Here is an 18033-nt window from a genome sequence, read left to right as displayed (position 1 = left end):
ATTTGTAACTGACACTGGCTGACGTGTGCTTGGCAGCTTAAGACATCTGTGTTGGTCCCATGTTCATATGTGCCCGCATTGCCATTACACCTAGAGGCTTAGTTGTCTCTGAAACTGCAGCGCCCTATGCACTTTGATAAGGCAAGGCAGTGAAAATGTCATCACTACTTGGCCCTGTCAAAGTGCAGAGGACATGGCAGTTGCAGAGAGAGCAGAGCATCCATGTGTAATGGCAATGCCCCTGTTGCTCCTAGAGGCTCATTTGCATATATTAAAACCATAATTTTTCTCAGCAATGCAGTCACTAATGAACATGGGACCAACGTGTGAGTGTGTGTATTTGAGTTTGTCTATCTGGACCAGTGGCGTAGCGTGGGTTGCCAGCACCCGGGGCAAGCCAAGTATTGCGCCTCCTCCTGCCTTCAGCCCCTTCAGAGTACAGTCCCATGTAAAATACATCACTCTCCTGCCTTTAGCCCCTCCAGCATACAGTCCCATGTAAGATACAACCTTTACCCTGCCTCTAGCCCTTCCAGCATACAGTCCCATGTGATACATCACTCTCCTGCCTTCAGCCCCTCTAGCACTCTCCCTGAGTTTTAGGTGTGGGGTGACCAGGTGGTCTATGAAGGGGTAATACTGGTAGGCCTGGTATATGGACAGCAGAGATGGCAGATGGCATCCTCTGGGCAGTACTGACTCTCTGGTCATCCTTCACCAGCACCCTGACTGCCCTCTGCTTGGCCTGGCTCTCATGGCACTTGACCACCTGGTGCTTGGCTGAGTGACTCAGTCACACTGTGACACTGATTGTCACTCACTGCTGACTCACTGCAAGCACCTGGCAGTGAAGTGCCATGAGAGCCAGGCCAAACAAATGGCAGTCAGGGTGCTGGTAAAGGATGACCAGAGAGACAGTACTGCCCAGCAGGTTAGACAGTACTGCCCATCTCTGCTATCCAAATGCCAGGCCTAAGAGTATATACCGCCTGGTCACCCCACCTAACACTCAGGGAGTGACTCAGTCACACTGACTGTCACTCAATGTCAGTGTCGCTCATTCAGGCTGCCTGTGGAGTCTGTCCTGAAGGGGCACTGTGGCAGACTTCTCTTCTTTTTCATTTCCCCCCCCTTTTTTTTTATTTTATTTTTTCCTTTTCCTTTTTTACCTTCTTTTTTTCCCCTTCCTTCTTTTTTCCTTCCCGTCTGGAAGGTCACTGTTAAAGGGGCGGCCACTATGAAGGTCACTGTTAAAGGGGTGGCCCATGTTAAAGGGGCGGCCAATGTTAAAGGGGCGGGCACCGTGGAGGTCACTTTTAAAGGGGCGGGCAATGTGGAGGTCACTATTATGGGCGAAACAATTTATATCTTTTAACGACACACAAACATTATATGAAAAAGATTAAATATACCCAAGCGAAGCCAGGTCCTTTTAGTTAGTCTATCTATATTATAAAAATGAGTGTCTGTCTAGACGTCTGTCTGGATGTTCTTTATGTGCGACCGAACGACTGGACCAATCTTCACCAAATTTAGTGCTGTGAAGGTTAAAGGGGTTCTGCACTTTGTTTAAACTGATGATCTATCCTCTGGATAGATCATCAGCTTCTGATCGGTGGGGGTCCGAAAGCCGGACTGTCTGGCCTAAAACCGGACCTTTGGCCACCCTAGGAGCAGGCTGCTGTGGAGGGGACGGTCCGCCATGGACGTCAGTGTTAAGGGGCAGATTGCTGTAGAAGACACTGTTAAGGGGGCGGGGTGTTGTGGAAATCACTGTTCAGGAGATGGTGTACTGTGGAGGTCACTAATAAAGGGCTGGCCCCTGTGGAGGTCACTGTTAAGGTGGCAGGGTACTGTGAGGTGACTGTTAAGGAAACGTGTGCTGTGGAGGTCTCTGTTAAGGGGGCAGGGAACAGTGGAGGTCACTGATAATAGGAAGGTCCCCTGTGGAGGTCAGTGTTAAGGGGCAGGGTGCTGTAGAGGTCACTGTTAAGGGGCGGGCCCCTGAGAAGGTCACTGTCAAGGGAGTGGGGTGCTGTAAAGGTCCCATTTTAAGGAGGTGGGGCACTGTGGGGGGGTAAGTGTTAAGGGGTGGGGGGCTGTGTAGATCACTGTTTGGGAGGTGGGGTGCTGTAGAGGTCACTGTTGTGGGGGATACTGTCTATCTTTTAATGACATACACAAACATTACATGAAATGGCTGAAATATACCTGTGCGAAGCCGGGTCCTTGTGCTAGTGGTGATCGCATGAAGCACCGCTTCTCCTTCAAGCGGCTGAGTTGGTCCCTGTGGATCAGATATTGATGACCTCTCCTGAGAATAGGTCATCACTATGTACTTACTGCCTGCACAACCCCTTTAACCCTTTCCCAGCTGGCTTAGGCCAGGGCTGGTTTAACCACTCGTATCTCTAGATTGGGAGCAGCTATAGACATAACAGGGAAACCTGCTTTTACTTTCACCTGCTATTGTTTCTAACAGCTATATCACCTGATGTAGTGGAGTTCTGTGATTCTCATCTTGTTTTAAAGCTTACACTGTCAGCAAGACTAGAACTATGTCTATAGTTGCTCACAATCCTCCACCCTGCTCTGCAGACAGTGAGTGCTCTCTGCCAAAAGCATTATGGTTGCCTAGTCAAGCCTGGTGCACGTCAGCTCCAGCAAGCCCTCAAGCACTGATATAGTGCTGAGGTGGCATCAGCCAGTACATAAACAGTGACGGTGGACTAAAAGATGCAGGCACTTTTCAGAAAGATTTTTTTTTTCTTCTGAAAGTGCGTCTTAGAGTCTGAAAAATGTGGTATGTATGTGTATATATGTATATATATATATATATATATATATATATATATATATATATATATATTATTTATTTTTTTTAAACTAAGAGTCCCTGCACACATGAATTTTGCACTGACATTTTTTTTTTTTTTACTATTTTTTTTCTAGAATAACCACTTACATTTGGCCACCTGTGGGTTTTTCCCACTTTTTTGGGGCATTTTCTGTTGATTTTTGCACACTGGGTCTTAAAGAGGACCTTTCACTAGTTCTGAGATTACAATATTAATACCTATAAAACAGATATGCTGCTCCATTGCTGCGCTGTGTCCCCCATTCGCTTTTGACATCAATCACAGCGGACCTTGTCACAGCTAGAGAGAAGGTGAACCTTTTTTGGCTCAAAGCCAGGGAACTTTTTTCTGCTGTGATTGGACTGCTCAAAGCCAGGGAAAATGAGATGCATACAGGGTGTTAGAAGAGAATGGGGGGCACGGTGCCGCAACGGAGCAACATATCTGGAAAAAATTAATAGCCCTACAGTGCCAGGTATTAAAGGGGTTGTCTGAGTTATGAAAAAAAAAAATTGTAGCACTGAAAATCTGATTTGGCAGCAATATATAACTAAGCGAAGCAAGTTTTAGGCCAAAAATTAATATTTTCTAATTTTCCGGGTTCTCTTCTAGCCGTTTGTTTACCTGCAATAACAACAATCCTTGAGGTTTTCCTCATTAATTTTTGTGCCCCTCCCCGACTCTGCTAAGGGAGTGACTACAAGTGCTGCCCTGAGTGACATGTCTGCCTGCTAGGATACTCAGTAGCATGTTATATATGTAAGACTACAAGACCCAGCTGTACAATGACAATAATGATACACACAGGATCTTCCCCTTACCTGTTCTTGTGCAATGCTCTGCAGAACTCCTCTAATCTGTCAGCTCCTGTGCCCAGCGTTTGTCACCTCACTGCCTGCAGCTACTCAGTAAAGCCTTCAGCCCTGAGTCTGTGCTGCTGAAGGGGTTAAAGTTTTTTTCTGAAGAATCCAGGGAAAGAGCAGAGAGTGGCAGTGCAGGGGGGCGTGGCCAGCACACTGACTTCTGGTGTACAGACACATATCTGCTTTCTCAGGTTTGTGTACGAGACCTCATCAGAGCAGGGAGAGAAGCTGACATCACAGGTCATGTGACCCTCAGTGAAATCTGAGAAAAGAAGCAACTGGAGATAAAGTAAGTGAACTGTAAAGTCCTTACATTTGCTTAGTTAGAAACCTACAAGGAACAAAAAAATAACTCCTTTAATATTGTAATCTCAGAACCGGTGAAAGGTCCTCTTTAAGGCCTCATGCACACGGCCGTTGTTTTGGTCCGCATCCGAACCACAGTTTTAGTGGCTCGTATGCAGACCCTTTCACTTCAATGGGGCCGCAAAAGATGCTGTCCGCATCCGTTGCTCTGTTCCGTGGTCCTCATGTCCTCTTCTTGTCCATGCTTTGCGGACAAATATAGGCAGTTATATTAAAGGCTGTCCGTTCTGCAAATTGCGGAATGCACACGGACGCCATTCGTGTTTTGCGGATCCGTGGTTCGAGGACCGCAAAACGCACAACGGTCGTGTGCCTAACACTAACGTCTTTTTCATGGCCCCCCCCCCCCCCTCTATAGAGCAGGTCTTGTCAAAACACCTGAAAAAAGTCAAGTGCTACAACATTCTATGCTTTTTGAAAGGAAGCCGGAAAGACAAAAATGCCAGTAGCAAAAAAATGCTTGTGCATCCTGTATTTTGTATTTCCCATAGGCCCTCTCAATATCTGGAGCTAGGTTTTTATTTTTTTCTGACAAAAGCGCTGCAACAAAACACCACTAAAATAAAAGATCGCCAGCAAAAAACTATGTGTGAAAGCGCCTTAAGGGTCCATTCACATGCCCGTAGCGTGTTTTGCGGATCTGCAAAACACGGACACCGGCAAGCCCTATTTGTTTAGAGGGGTCCCTAGACAATAAGTTAATAAGTGTCTGCTGATTGGGCTCAAAGCAATCTGTAGGGAAACTGGTAAGTGGTTCAGTTGCTGCAGCACCACTACAGTGGAAATGAAGCGTTACGCATTATCCACTCCCATCAGTGAGCTGTCTGTAATACAGGACACGTGCTGCAGTGTGAGAGACTTTGTAATTGCTCTGCGCTCTGACTGAATTGCTGGCCACCATTCTAGCTATCTTCGTAGTTATTTGTTTATGGGGCTTCAGTAATGACATCATGTCAACAACACATGATCACTGAAATTCCTCCGAAGCTGGACAGCCTCTTTAAAGCAACAATGTAATATATCTGTGCTGGAAAGTTAGTTTAAATTTAAGAAGTAATTATATTTCCATGTGTATCTTCACTTATTTATATAATAAAGGGGTGGCCACTTTCTGGTTACTGCTGACCAATGTGTTTGTGAGATGACTATATGGCACTTACTAATTCAGCATCTGTTACAATTCTGCATGCTTCCTTGTTTGTAAAGTCTTTTGTGCTGTCCACCCAGAGGCCCTGCTGTTTGAGGGTCATGTGATGTCTCCTTGATTTAAACACAATGCACCTGCCATCTGCACGTTTTCTGGAGTTTAGTGCAGGTGCAGTGTATTTGAATGCAGGAGGCATCACGTGGAGGCAATTTACCTGGTCACATGACCCTCATTCAGCAGCCATCTTATAGAGAGGACCTCTGTGTGGACAGCACAAAATACTTTGTAAACAAGGGTGCAGAATTTCAACAAAGGCAATATTTGTAAGTGCCATATTATCATCTCACATTGGTCAACAGTAACCATGAAGTGGCCAACCACTTTAAAGGGGTTGTCCAGGCTTTTAGCTATCCTCAGGATAGGTCATCAATATAAGATTGGCGGGGGCCTGACACCCACGCTGAACAGCTCTATCAGCTCCCTTCTCTCTTCCTGCTCACCGCTGCTGTCTATGGCAAAGGAGCAGCAGAGCAGGATGAGAGACTGGAGATAGCACGTGCGGACTGCGTGTGCCGTCTCCTCATACAGCTGATCGGTGGGGGTGCCGGGTGTGCAATCTGATCTTGATGACCTATCCTGAGAATAGGTAATCAATATTAAAAGCCCAGAGAACCTCTTTAATTCTTTTATTATATGGCTTGTTAATGTAAAATTCGCAATATCTACTATGGCTACTCATTATGTTTTTCTTACAGCTTCCTGATCTTAAAGATGCTGAGGCTGTTCAAAAGTTTTTCCTTGAAGAAATTCAGTTGGGGGAAGAGTTGCTTGCTCAAGGTTGTAATCTTTGCCATATTTTCTAGTAGTCGTCTAGTATCAGGAATCAGACCCTGAAATGTTGAACTCCCATAATGGGGCAATAATAAGTTTAAAAAAAGTCAGCAAAAGATGCATAAATCGCCATATTAAGGCTCAAATACACATGGTGCTCTTAACCTCCAGAGCCCTATGGTATGAAAACCAGGAGGCACATTAATAAGGGCTGACTTTTTACACTAGCACAGACTGAGTACAACAATATTGGGTATTGAAATGCTATTTGTAATAGCTATTTTCACTTTGTACCATCTGCTGTGAATTACTTTTTGCTGAACACCTGCTGGGTCAAAATGCTCACTGTGCTCCTTGGTAAATACTGTGAGGGGTGTACTTTTTAAAATAAGTTCACTTCTTGGGGTTTTTATTTAAAGGGGTTTTCCAAGATTTGAATACTGAGGACCTATCCTCTGGATAGGTCATCGGCTGCTGATTAGTGGGGTTCTATCAGCTGCTTCAGAAGTGCCTCTGAACCGAAGCAGAGTTCGGTTTCAAGTTTTAAAGTGGTTTTCCACTTTAACAATCAACTAACAAAGTTATTCAACAAAGTCATGCACGTGTCTTACCTGTATGTAATCTGATCTTGTATGATCCTGCCTGCTGGAGTGTGTATCTAAAGCCTCATGCACACAACCGTATCCGTTTTGCTGTCTGCAAATTGCGAATTTGCTAAATAAGGATACTGTCTGTGCGTTCCGCACTTTTTTTTTTTTTTTGCAGAGCCATTGACTTCTATGGGTTTGAGGTCTGCATTTTGAGGATTAGAATAGGACATGTTCTATCTTTTGTAGAAGTGGCATACAGATGTGGAAAGCACATGGACGTCATCAGTGTGGTTTCCACATCCTTATGTCAGTTCTCCCAAAACATAGAACATGTCCTATTCTGGTCCTCAAAATGCGGTCCTCAAACCTATAGTAGTCAGTGGTACTGCAAAAAATTGCAGATCGAACATGGACATTATCCTTATTTAGCAGATCTGAGACTTGCCAGACTGCAAAACGGATATGGTCGTGTGCCTAATCCTATCTATTTCGGTCCTGCCTGCTGAAGTGTTTATCTTGGCTTATCATAAATACATGTGTGATACGACCATGATCAGGCCGTATCTCCCATGCCGACCACACTCTCCTGACCTGAACTGACTGTATTGCACTAAATTATAATACAGCCAGTCTCTTATATGATTGGTGGGGTAAGTTCATGATGAGGTGTGTACATAACTGCCCAGCGGTCAGATACAGACTGGTTGTGTCATAAATTACCATCATACAGTCAGATCAGGGTAGGAAAGCCACTGTCTGTCTGGAAAATGTGGCCAACATATGGACTTGGACATGGATTCTGGATCATACTGAGCCCCCATAACTGTGACAACCGCAGCCGGACCAGTACAGCAGAAAACGCAGAAGGAGTGGTCACATGACTATGAAGAGGATCCAAGACAACGCTGCTGCTGGGGGTAAGTATGGCTGCCCTCATCTCTCCACAGGTTAGATTAAGGGCACATTTTTCAGGTAGGGCTAGAAAACCCCTTTAAAATCTTGGAAAACCCCTTTTAAGGGTCCATTCACACGTCCGCAAAAGGCGGAACGGGTGCGGACCCATTCATTCTCTATGGGCCTGGACGTGAAGCGGAGAGCACACTATGTGCTCTCCGCTTCTGCATTTGCGGAGCGCGGCCCCGAACCTCCGGGTTTCGGCCCCGAACTTCCGGTCCGCAGCTCCGCAAAAGATAGAACATGTCCTATTTTTGTCCGCAGCTGCGGACAGGAATAGGCATTTCTATAGCGGGTTCCGTCCGGGTGTGTTGCGGGTCCGCAACACCCACGGACATGTGAATGGACCCTTACTCTGAGCCTCTGCAGATGTCAGCAGGTGCTGTATAAATCTCCAAACTAGACCTCAAATGTACAGAGTGCTTTTTCTTTTTGGAACTGCAGTGTGCCCAAACAGCAGTCTATGACCACATATGGGGTGTTAGCATAATGGGTAACAAATGATTGTGTTTTTTTTTTTTTGTTTTTTTTTTTATTAAATTTTGTCAGCCAAGTATTTTTAAATTCTATGAAACGCCTGTGTGATCAAAGGCATCCCCAAACTGGGGCCCTCCAGCTGTTGCAAAACTACAACTCCCAGCCTACAGTTATCAGCCTACAGCAGGGCATTGTGTGAGTTCAACAGCTGGATGGCCGCAGTTTGAGGATGCCTGCACTACACCCTCAATGAATTCCTTGATTAGAGTCTTCAAATGCAACATGGCACCTGAAAACTATTCAAGAGAAATCGACTCTCCAAAAGGCAAATGATTTTGCCGTATTCCAAAATGTGTAACAAATGGTGGGGTGCCTTTTTTCCTGTTACCCCTTGTAAAAACGAGCACTTTCACTTTAGGGCTAAAGCAACATTTTATTTAAAGAAATATAATGTTTCACTTTCACAGCCAAGTGTTTCTAAATTCTAAGAAAAACGCCTGTGGGCCTGTAAACACCTGTGTGCTCAGTAAGGGTACATTCACACTTGCGGCAGAGGATTCCGGCAGGCAGTTCCGGACACAAACTGATGGCGTTTAGCAGACGGATCAGGATCCTGATCCGTATGACAAATGCATTGAAGTGCCAGATCAGTCTCTCCAGTGTCCGGCATTTATTTTTTTCACACTTTTTTAATTTTTTTTTCCGGGTGAGCATGCGCAGACCGTAATGCCGGATCTGTTTTGCCGGAACACTCTGGGCTGGATCTGGCATTAATGCACTTTAATGGGAAAAAATACCGGGCATGTGTTCTGGAATTCTGGACGGAGATAAAACCACAGCATGCTGCGGTATTATCTCAGTCTTGAAAAGTCAAAGAGACTGAACTGAAGACATCCTAATGCAGTGATGGCAAACCTATGGCACGAGTGCCAGAGGCGGCACTCAGAGCCCTCTCTGTGGGCACCCGCGCCTGGGAAAAAGTCTATGGCGTACCAATATGCTTTAGACTTTTCCTGCAATTCATCAGCACAGGACGCACTATGAACAGCACAGGCGGCTCACTGAATGTAGGCTATTAAGCTATTATAGCTAAATGATAAAGTACATGGATGATATACTATATTGGTATTCAGGTTAAATTGCCGTGTTGGCACTTTGCGATAAATAAGTGAGTATTTGGTTGCAGTTTGGGCACTCGGTCTCTAAAAGGTTCACCATCACTGTCCTAATGCATCCTGAACGGATTGCTCTCCATTCAGAATGCATTAGGATAAAACTGATCAGTTATTTTCCGGTATTGACCCTGCAACGGAACTTAATGCCGGAAAAAAATAACTTTAGTGTGAAAGTATTCTAAACCCCCTAAAATATATTCCTTGAGGGTTGTAGTTTCCAAAATGGGGTCACTTCTTGGTGATTTTCAGGGTGAATAGGAGCTCACAGAGATCTATCAGGGTGAATAGGAGCTCACACTGTCCCTGCTGCTCTGTGCTTTGTGGACACAGCAGCATGGAGCTTACCATGGCAGCCAGGGCTTCAATAGCGTCTTGGCTGCCATGGTAATCGATCGGAGCCCCAGCATTACACTGCTGGGGCTCCGATCGGAGGAGCAGGGGAGAAGGGATCCTGTGGAGGGGCGCACTGCGCCACCAATTTCTTTTTTAATACTGGGGAGGGGGGGGGGGGGGCGCACTGCGCCACCAATGTCTAATACTGGGGTTGGTGGGGAGGGGAACTGCACCACAAATGTCTAATACTGGGCTTGGGGGGAGGGGGGTTTGCACTGTGCCACCAATGAAGATTAATCTCTCATTTATTCATATACAGGAGGCGGGAGCTGGCTGCAGAATCACATAGCCGGCTCCCGACCTCTGTGAGCAGTAGCTGCGATCCGCACCCCTGAGGGGTTAACTACCGCAGAACGCAGCTATTGCTCATAGAGGTCGGGAGCCGGCTATGTGATACTGCAGCCAGCTCCCGCCTCCTGTATATGAATGAATGAGAGATTAATCTTCATTGGTGGCGCAGTGGCCACAGCCCCTCCCCTTCTCTTGTCCCCTGTCCTTTCATTGGCGGCAGCAGCAGAAGCACAGGGGGAGGAGACACTGCTTCCTTCTCCCCTGTGCTGCGAAGGCGAACACGGAGAGCGCTGTCAGCAGCGCGATCTGTGTTCCCCATACGCTATCGGGATATCGGCAAAATAGATACCGATAGCGGTCAAAATCCTCAATATCGGTAAAAGTGATAATCGGTCGATCCCTACTACGGGATAGGGTGGAATTTTTGTTGGTACTAGTTTAGGGTACATATGATTTTTGGTTGCTCTATATTACACTTTTTGTGAGGCAAGGTAACAAGAAATAGCTGTTTTGGCACTGTTCTTTTTTGTTATTTACAACATTCATCTGACAGGTTAGATCATGTGGTATTTTTATAGAGCAGGTTGTCACAGACGCGGCGATGCCTAATATGTATAATTTTTTCTTTATTTATGTTAGTTATACACAATGATTTCATTTTTGAAACAAAAAAAAAAATCATGTTTTAGTGTCTCCATAGTCTGAGAGGGTAGGGTATGATTTTTGTGGATGAGATGACTGTTTGGTACTATTTTGGCATACATGCAACTTTTTTGATCACCTTTATTACCTTTTTTGGGAAGTAAGGTGGGCAAAATTTCAATTTCCTCAGTTTTTATTTTTATGGCGTTCACTGTGCGGGGAAAGTAACATGACCGTTTTATATGACCCCCCCCTTCCCCGGCGTTGTGACAGGATGCCTGCTGAATGACAGCGGGCATCCTGTTCCAAATAACCCCCGCATTGCTGCAATCGCGTTTTGAACTCATGACGTAGCGGTACGTCAAGGGTCCTTAAAGACTCTGGGAAACATGCCGTACCGGTACGTCATACGTCCCTAAGGGGTTAAAGTCGGTTTTGGACATTTTTCTTAATTTCTAAGCGTTCTAAAAAAAATAAAAAAAATAAAAATGATGTAAACATAAATTAGACATAATGAGCAGCTGACTGACATGTTTGGATCTGGCGTTACCGGAAGCTACCTGATTGATACCTGCTGGCCCCATCACCATATTTGCTAGGTTGCGCCCTGATCTACTCCGATCCCTATTATAGTTAATTGGGCTGGACGGCAGCACGATAGCTTCTGGGAATACTGAGGGATACATTGTTAAAGTAGTCTTAGGCTACTTTCACACTAGCGTTGTTTTAATCCGGCGTTCAATTCCGACACTGGAACTGCCCGCCGGATCCGGAAAAACGTGTGAAAACGGATTACATTTGAATCCTGATCAGGCTTTCGATCACAATGGAAAAATGCATTGGAAAAAACGGATCCGCCATTTATGGACTTTAACTTTTTTTTCACATTTTTCGGGTTTAACATGCAAAAGCCGGATCCGTTTTGACTGAACACACGGGGCCGGATCCGGCGTTAATGCAAGTCAATGGAAAAAAAGCCTGATCAGGCGTTCAGTCAAAGTGTTCAGGCTTTTTGGCCGGAGGTAAAAATACTGCATGCTACGTTTTTCTGAAAAGCCTGATCAGTCAAAAAGACTGAACAGAAGACATCCTGATGCATCCTGAAGGACTGACTCTCCATTCAGAATGCATTAGGATAAAACTGATCAGTTCTTTTCCGGATTTGAGCCCCTAGGACGGAACTCAGCGCCGGAAAAGAAAAACGCTAGTGTGAAAGTACCCTAAGTTATAACTATTTTATGCGGTGTCACAATTGTTTAAATTTATTCATTTTATTTTTATTTTTTTATAAAAGTACGATGTGTCACGAGAACCATCTCAGAATTGGTTGAATAGGCAAAAGCACTCCAAAGTTACTACTGCATAAAGTGGCACATGTTAGACTTGCCAAAATAGGCTGTGTCAGGAAGGTGAAAAATGGCTGTCACGAAGGGGTTAATAGAAATTAAGTGGTCTTGTGTAAATTCTACCTTTTTTAGGCTGAATTCACACGTCCGTGTATTACTGTACTGCGACGGCGGCCCAAAGCGCACAGCGTCATAACAACCAATGACACAGTGCACTCCTGCACTAAGAAGGATGCCAGTCTGGTATCTCACGGACAGTGTTCCACAGACGTGTAAATTCAGCCTTAGGCCCTTTTCACACGGACGAGTTTTCTGCAAGCGAGCAAATGCTGATGCAGTGTGATTTTCATGCATTGGTTGCTAGGAGATGATGGGGATGAGCAACCCCGGACCCTATTAAAGTAAATTCACTGTAATATTTTACCTTATAACATGGTTATAAGGGAAATAATAGCATTCTTAATACAGAATGCTTACTAAAATGTCAATTTGAGGGGTTAAAAAATAAAAATAAATTTACTCACCATATTCACTTGATCGCCAGCCGGAATAGTCTTCTTTCTTTTCTTCTTTCAGGACCTGCAAAAGGACCTTTGAAGATATATCTTCATTCAGAAGGACCTACGCTGAAGTCACCGTGCTCACCACGAGTTGAGCACGATTACGTCATCAAAGGTCCTTTTGCAGGTCCTGAAAGAAGACTATACCGTCTGCGCGATCAAGTGGATAAGGTGAGTTAAATTATATATTTTTTTTAACCCCTCAATTGACATTTTAGTAAGCATTCTGTATTAGTCTACAGAATACCTAACCGAGTCCGGGTTCAGGTCTGGGTACCACAGTCAGTTTTGTATCACGTGTGTGCAAAATGCATTGCACCCGCGTGATAAAAACAACGTGACTGCAGTCAAAACTGACTGAAATTGCATGCACACTGGCATGGGTTTCACGCAATGCAAACGCTGTGCATCCGGAGCAAATCCAGGACGCCTGTGTGAAAGAGGCTTTAGTGTTGAATTTAATATATTTTAAGTTAGGACATTTATATAAAAGGTGTTCTGTTACAAGACGGTGGATTGAAGTGTGTGTTGATTCCATGTACATAGATGAATGGAGTGTTTGGAATTGATTCTTCATACTTTTCCTTCTATTACTAGGTGAATTTGAAAAAGGAGTTGATCACTTAACAAATGCCATTGCTGTTTGTGGACAACCTCAACAGCTGCTTCAGGTTTTGCAGCAGACTCTCCCGCCACAAGTCTTTCAAATGCTTCTGACCAAATTACCTACAATTAGCCAGGTAAAATATTTTGTTCTGTAAACTTTCTGTTGTATGGAGATTCAATACAGTAAACATTCTTTCTATATGTATTCTTCTGTGTGTGTGCTTTCAGATTGCCACAGTGCAGCACAATATACTGCGCTTGCAGAACCAAATACCACAGTGCAGCACAATATACTGCGCCTGCAGAACCAAATACCGCAGTGCAGCACAATATACTGCGCCTGCAGAACCAAATACCACAGTGCAGCACAATATACTGCGCCTGCAGAACCAAATACCACAGTGCAGCACAATATACTGCGCCTGCAGAACCAAATACCACAGTGCAGCACAATATACTGCGCCTGCAGAACCAAATGCCACAGTGCAGCACAATATACTGCGCCTGCAGAACCAAATACCACAGTGCAGCACAATATACTGCGCCTGCAGAACCAAATACCACAGTGCAGCACAATATACTGCGCACGCAGAACCAAATACCACGGTGCAGCACAATATACTGCGCACGCAGAACCAAATACCACGGTGCAGCACAATATACTGCGCACGCAGAACCAAATACCACGGTGCAGCACAATATACTGCGCACGCAGAACCAAATACCACGGTGCAGCACAATATACTGCGCACGCAGAACCAAATACCACGGTGCAGCACAATATACTGCGCACGCAGAACCAAATACTACGGTGCAGCACAATATTCTGCCCCAGAAGTTTTGCCGGGACAGTATATTATGCTGCACGTTGGTATTTGATTCTACAGCAGAACCAAATACCAAAGTGCAAAAAATACTGCCTTAGTAGAACCAAATACAACAATGCAGCACAATATACCGCTGCTGTATGTGTTCGCTGACAGAAGCATTCAGACCCTTTCTGCAGTTAGAGTGCTTCAGATCAGCTGTTGTGGTCCGGAGATGCCCCTTCATCTTGGTGGAGTGATGTGTCCTGTGTGATCGCACACCCCAAAAGCCAGCCCATTATCCAGCACTCCGTTCTGCTCAGTTCAGTTTTGTTCCCATTGACAATGAATGGGGACAAAACTGAAGCGTTTTTTTCCGGTATTGAGCCCCTATGACTGATCCCAATACCGGAAAACTAAAACGTTAGTGTGGAAGTAGCCTTAGTAACAGCGAGATGAGACAACCCCTTTAAAGGGTTATTCCTATCTCGGAAATTGGGGGCATAACACTAGGATATACCCCAATGTCTGATAGGTTCGGGTCCCACCTCTGGGAACCACACCTATACTTAGAACGGGGCCCACAAAGTCCTCCGTTCATTCCTATGGGAGTGCTGAAAATGGCCAAGCGGCATGCTCCACTATTTTCAAAAGGTCCAATGAAATGAATGCACATTAGATGCTTTGGACACGCTTTTGATCTTAGCTTAATTTAATGGAGCTAAGCCACGAACGGACAGTCAACGCGTCATCAAGAGGCAGCTGTCCGCACTCCACACCAAGAAGGCCATTTTGTGGCGTTAAACCTCCGGCCACACTTGAGCGCTACCTCCTACTGCAAACAATAGGAGGCAGAACAAACACTGCTACCTGCTGAATTTTGGCGTGGCGTCCACTCCAAAATTCCACTGTGTGAAGGGCTCTTAAGGCGTCTGCTGACATCCAGAAGAGTGATATCACCAGACACTGTCAGAAGCTCATGCCTTAACTGTTCATTTTGTTTATGGCATGAAAGCTCCACAATATTGGCTGGTAAAATGTTTGTTATACTGTTAAACACAAGCTCATATGGTCCTATCGGAAATACTATAGACTAAAGATGAAATGATAAACAGTCCACCCCACTGGCCAGGAAACCTAGACCTACCCTACCTGTTTGCTTTTTCTATTAACTCCAGACTAGCCAAGGCACAATAAACGCTAATCCTGAGAAACTATGGGACGACTAATATTGTTCCTTTTTTCCTCATATCATCTTTATTGAAAACTGTTCACATTAAGACACATCATGCTCTGGTCTGACACGTTTCAACCGTAACAACGGTCTTGCTCATAGACCGTTGTTACGGTTGAAAAGCGTCAGACCAAACCATGATATGTGTCTTTTAATGTGAACAGTTGTCAATGAAGAAGATACGAGTTTACTTGCTGGATACACCTCCTTTTCTTCTAAGTTTTTCCAGGGAGTGGACACAGCTTAGGATCCGAGCATTGAAACCACAAGCTTTTCTCTTGGGAGCTTGACATTCACCACATGTGATTGACCAGGAGTACCAGGGCATTAAGTGTGGAGGCAGCATGTAGCGTGCATGAATATTCCTGTATCCCCCCCCCCCCCCCCCCCCTGTATTTAATAACTCACACAGGAGCACCTTTAGCTAGGGAAACCTAGGGATTACTGTATATAAGAGAGTGTGAAAACTCACACACTCCATGCTACCATAGATTAATTATTTAATCCCTTATTGGTCAAGCTTGTGTTCTGCTTTATTGTATGAATTATTTAACTATTTGAAGGTTAAAGGGGTTATTCGGCCTTTTTTTTTATTATTTTTTTTTAATAATATTATTTTCAGCATAGGTCGTCAATATCAGATCAGCGGTTTGAGGAGATGGCGCATGCGGTATGCACGCGTCGTCTCCTTTTTCTCTTCCTGCTCGTTGCTGTATGTCTGTGGGACAAGTGATAGGGTGACAAGTTGGATTCCGTCTCCTTTTTATTCGATTCAGTGGAAAAAACAAGGGTCTCTCAGCCTCTCCTAAATCACTTTCCAGATGGATTGTAAGCACCATTGCGTTGGCCTATTCTTCAGCTGGGAAAACTCCCCCAAAAGGTTTTGGTGCCAATTCCCCCAGATCAGTTTCCACTTCTTGGGCAGAGAGGGCTGATGCTTCTTTAGAACAGATTTGTAGAGCAGCCAAATGGCAGTCTCTGTGTACCTTTTTTCGTCATTACAGACTAGACATAGGCTCTAGAGAACAACTAGCTTTCGGTAGGAAAGTCCTCCGGGCAGTAGTTCGTATCCCCCCCTAAAAGAATTACTATTCTAGTCGTCTCTAAAGGGTGCTGTCATGGGCGTAAGGCCGAATGCACACAGCCGTTTTTCACGGCCGTGAGCAGTCCGTGGAACTACGGGCTGGATTCCTGCTGAGAGCAGGAGCGCACGGCGTCATTGGTTGCTATGACGCCGTGCGCTCCCTGCTGCCGCCGCAATACAGTAATACACTGGTATAGATCATACCAGTGTATTACTGTATTGCGGCGCAGGAGGGAGCCCACGGCGTCATAGCAACCAATGACGCCGTGCGCTCCTGCTCTCTGAAAAACGACCGTGTCCATTCGGCCAAAGGGAAATTTAAGATTACACTCACTGGTAATCACTTTTCCATAAGCCCATGACAGCACCTGGGATTTATTCCCACCCTTCCCACCCTATATAGATGAAATATTTGTCTTTCTGTATATACAAAAATGTATAAATATATAACCGGAAACAGCTCTCCACGAAAGTTCCTGGTTCCTGTCCTGGATAGAGGCGGTCTCAAGGGTGCTGTCATGGGCTTATGGAAAAGTGATTACCGGTGAGTGTAATCTTAAATTTCTTTCCCTTAAAGCCTTAGAAGAGGCTTCCTGGTCAATTGACTCTATTTTTTGGACCCCGCCTGCTTCCCAACTCTGTTAATTTCTCCACACCTGCCTTTATTGAAAAAAAAAAAACTTATTTGCTCCATGGCAGGATTCTCCAGGGTTGTTTAGGCTCTGGATCGCTAAAGGATTCACTAGGATGTATAATTTCCTTTCCGTGGATGGCATTTCTAAATTTGGTTCACTGCAGAGAAGGTATGAATGAACGGCCGCCCATGGAAACCTTTTGCCATCTCCAGCGAAACCACTAAAGTAGCCACTTCTCAGAAATACACTAGTCTCATAAACATTCATTGTGTGTCCTCTCTCCCCTCTTTTAACTGTGCTCTGTGGAACCCACGGCCGGTGTGTAACAAGCTCCCATACATTCACAAATTCTTTATTACTAATTCACTTAACCTGCTGGCCCTCAGCAAAAGTTGGATTCAGCAATTTGACAATGCTTCTGCTGCATTCTCTTATGGTGGCCTACATTTTCCACATACACCCCCAACCCTGACAACACAGATGGTGGTGGAGTCAGTGTACTTCTTTCCTCACAATGCACTTTACATGTCATTTCCCCCAGTACCGGCAGTCTCATTCACATCTTTTGAGATCCACACTCTCAGACCCTTTCATACTCTCTCCCTCAGAGTGGCATTTATTTACAAACACCCTGGCTCATCCACACATTTCCTGGATCACTTTCCTGCCTGGCTGCCACACTACTGTTGCAAGTCCTCATCCATCTCAGCACACTTCAACTTATCATACATTCAGTCATCACTGTCCAAATTTGGCAAGACATTACAATGACCCCCTCAGAAGCAGCCTGGATAAAGTAGCGCTGCCTACACTCAACCTCCAAAGACAAAAACAACCCTGACTTACACCTCAAACTCGCTTTTTCCAGCGATGCTCCAGAACCACAAGATTTCTTCCATTATAAATTGATGTTGACAACTTATAACTCTGCCCTGCACCTTGCCAAACAGACCAACTTTACGACCCTTATTTCTTCACTATCCAATAATCTGAAAAAGAAAAAACGCTTTGGCACTTTTCACTCCCTCCTGAGTGAAAAAAGTGCAGGTACCTAGAGTAGTAATTTGAAATATCTGACAGCCTCATCCGCTGTTTCTCTGCTAACTCCTTGATCTATTACAATCTGGTTTTTGCACCCTACATTCTACAGAAACTGCCCTTACCAAAGTGACAAA

General features: G+C 44.9%; 1 protein-coding gene across 2 annotated transcripts in view; it reads left to right on the top strand.

The window, feature by feature from the left end:
- The window catches only part of TOMM20 (translocase of outer mitochondrial membrane 20), a 135985-nt gene that overhangs the window by 31666 nt on the left and 86286 nt on the right, over window positions 1-18033 (top strand). Inside the window, exons 3-4 of one of the 2 annotated variants that reach the window (XM_044291644.1) lie at window positions 5990-6071; window positions 13091-13233. The exons of the other annotated variant lie outside the window; for it this stretch is intronic. Coding sequence (XP_044147579.1) covers window positions 5990-6071; window positions 13091-13233 — 225 coding nt within the window. The remainder of the gene's footprint in view (window positions 1-5989; window positions 6072-13090; window positions 13234-18033) is intronic. 2 annotated transcript variants of the gene reach the window in all.

This window comes from Bufo gargarizans, chromosome 4, assembly GCF_014858855.1.
Source record: "Bufo gargarizans isolate SCDJY-AF-19 chromosome 4, ASM1485885v1, whole genome shotgun sequence".
In the NCBI taxonomy this organism is placed as follows: Eukaryota; Metazoa; Chordata; class Amphibia; order Anura; family Bufonidae; genus Bufo; species Bufo gargarizans.
Note: the sequence above shows the minus strand (reverse complement) of the source record. Positions and strands in the feature narration are given on the sequence as shown.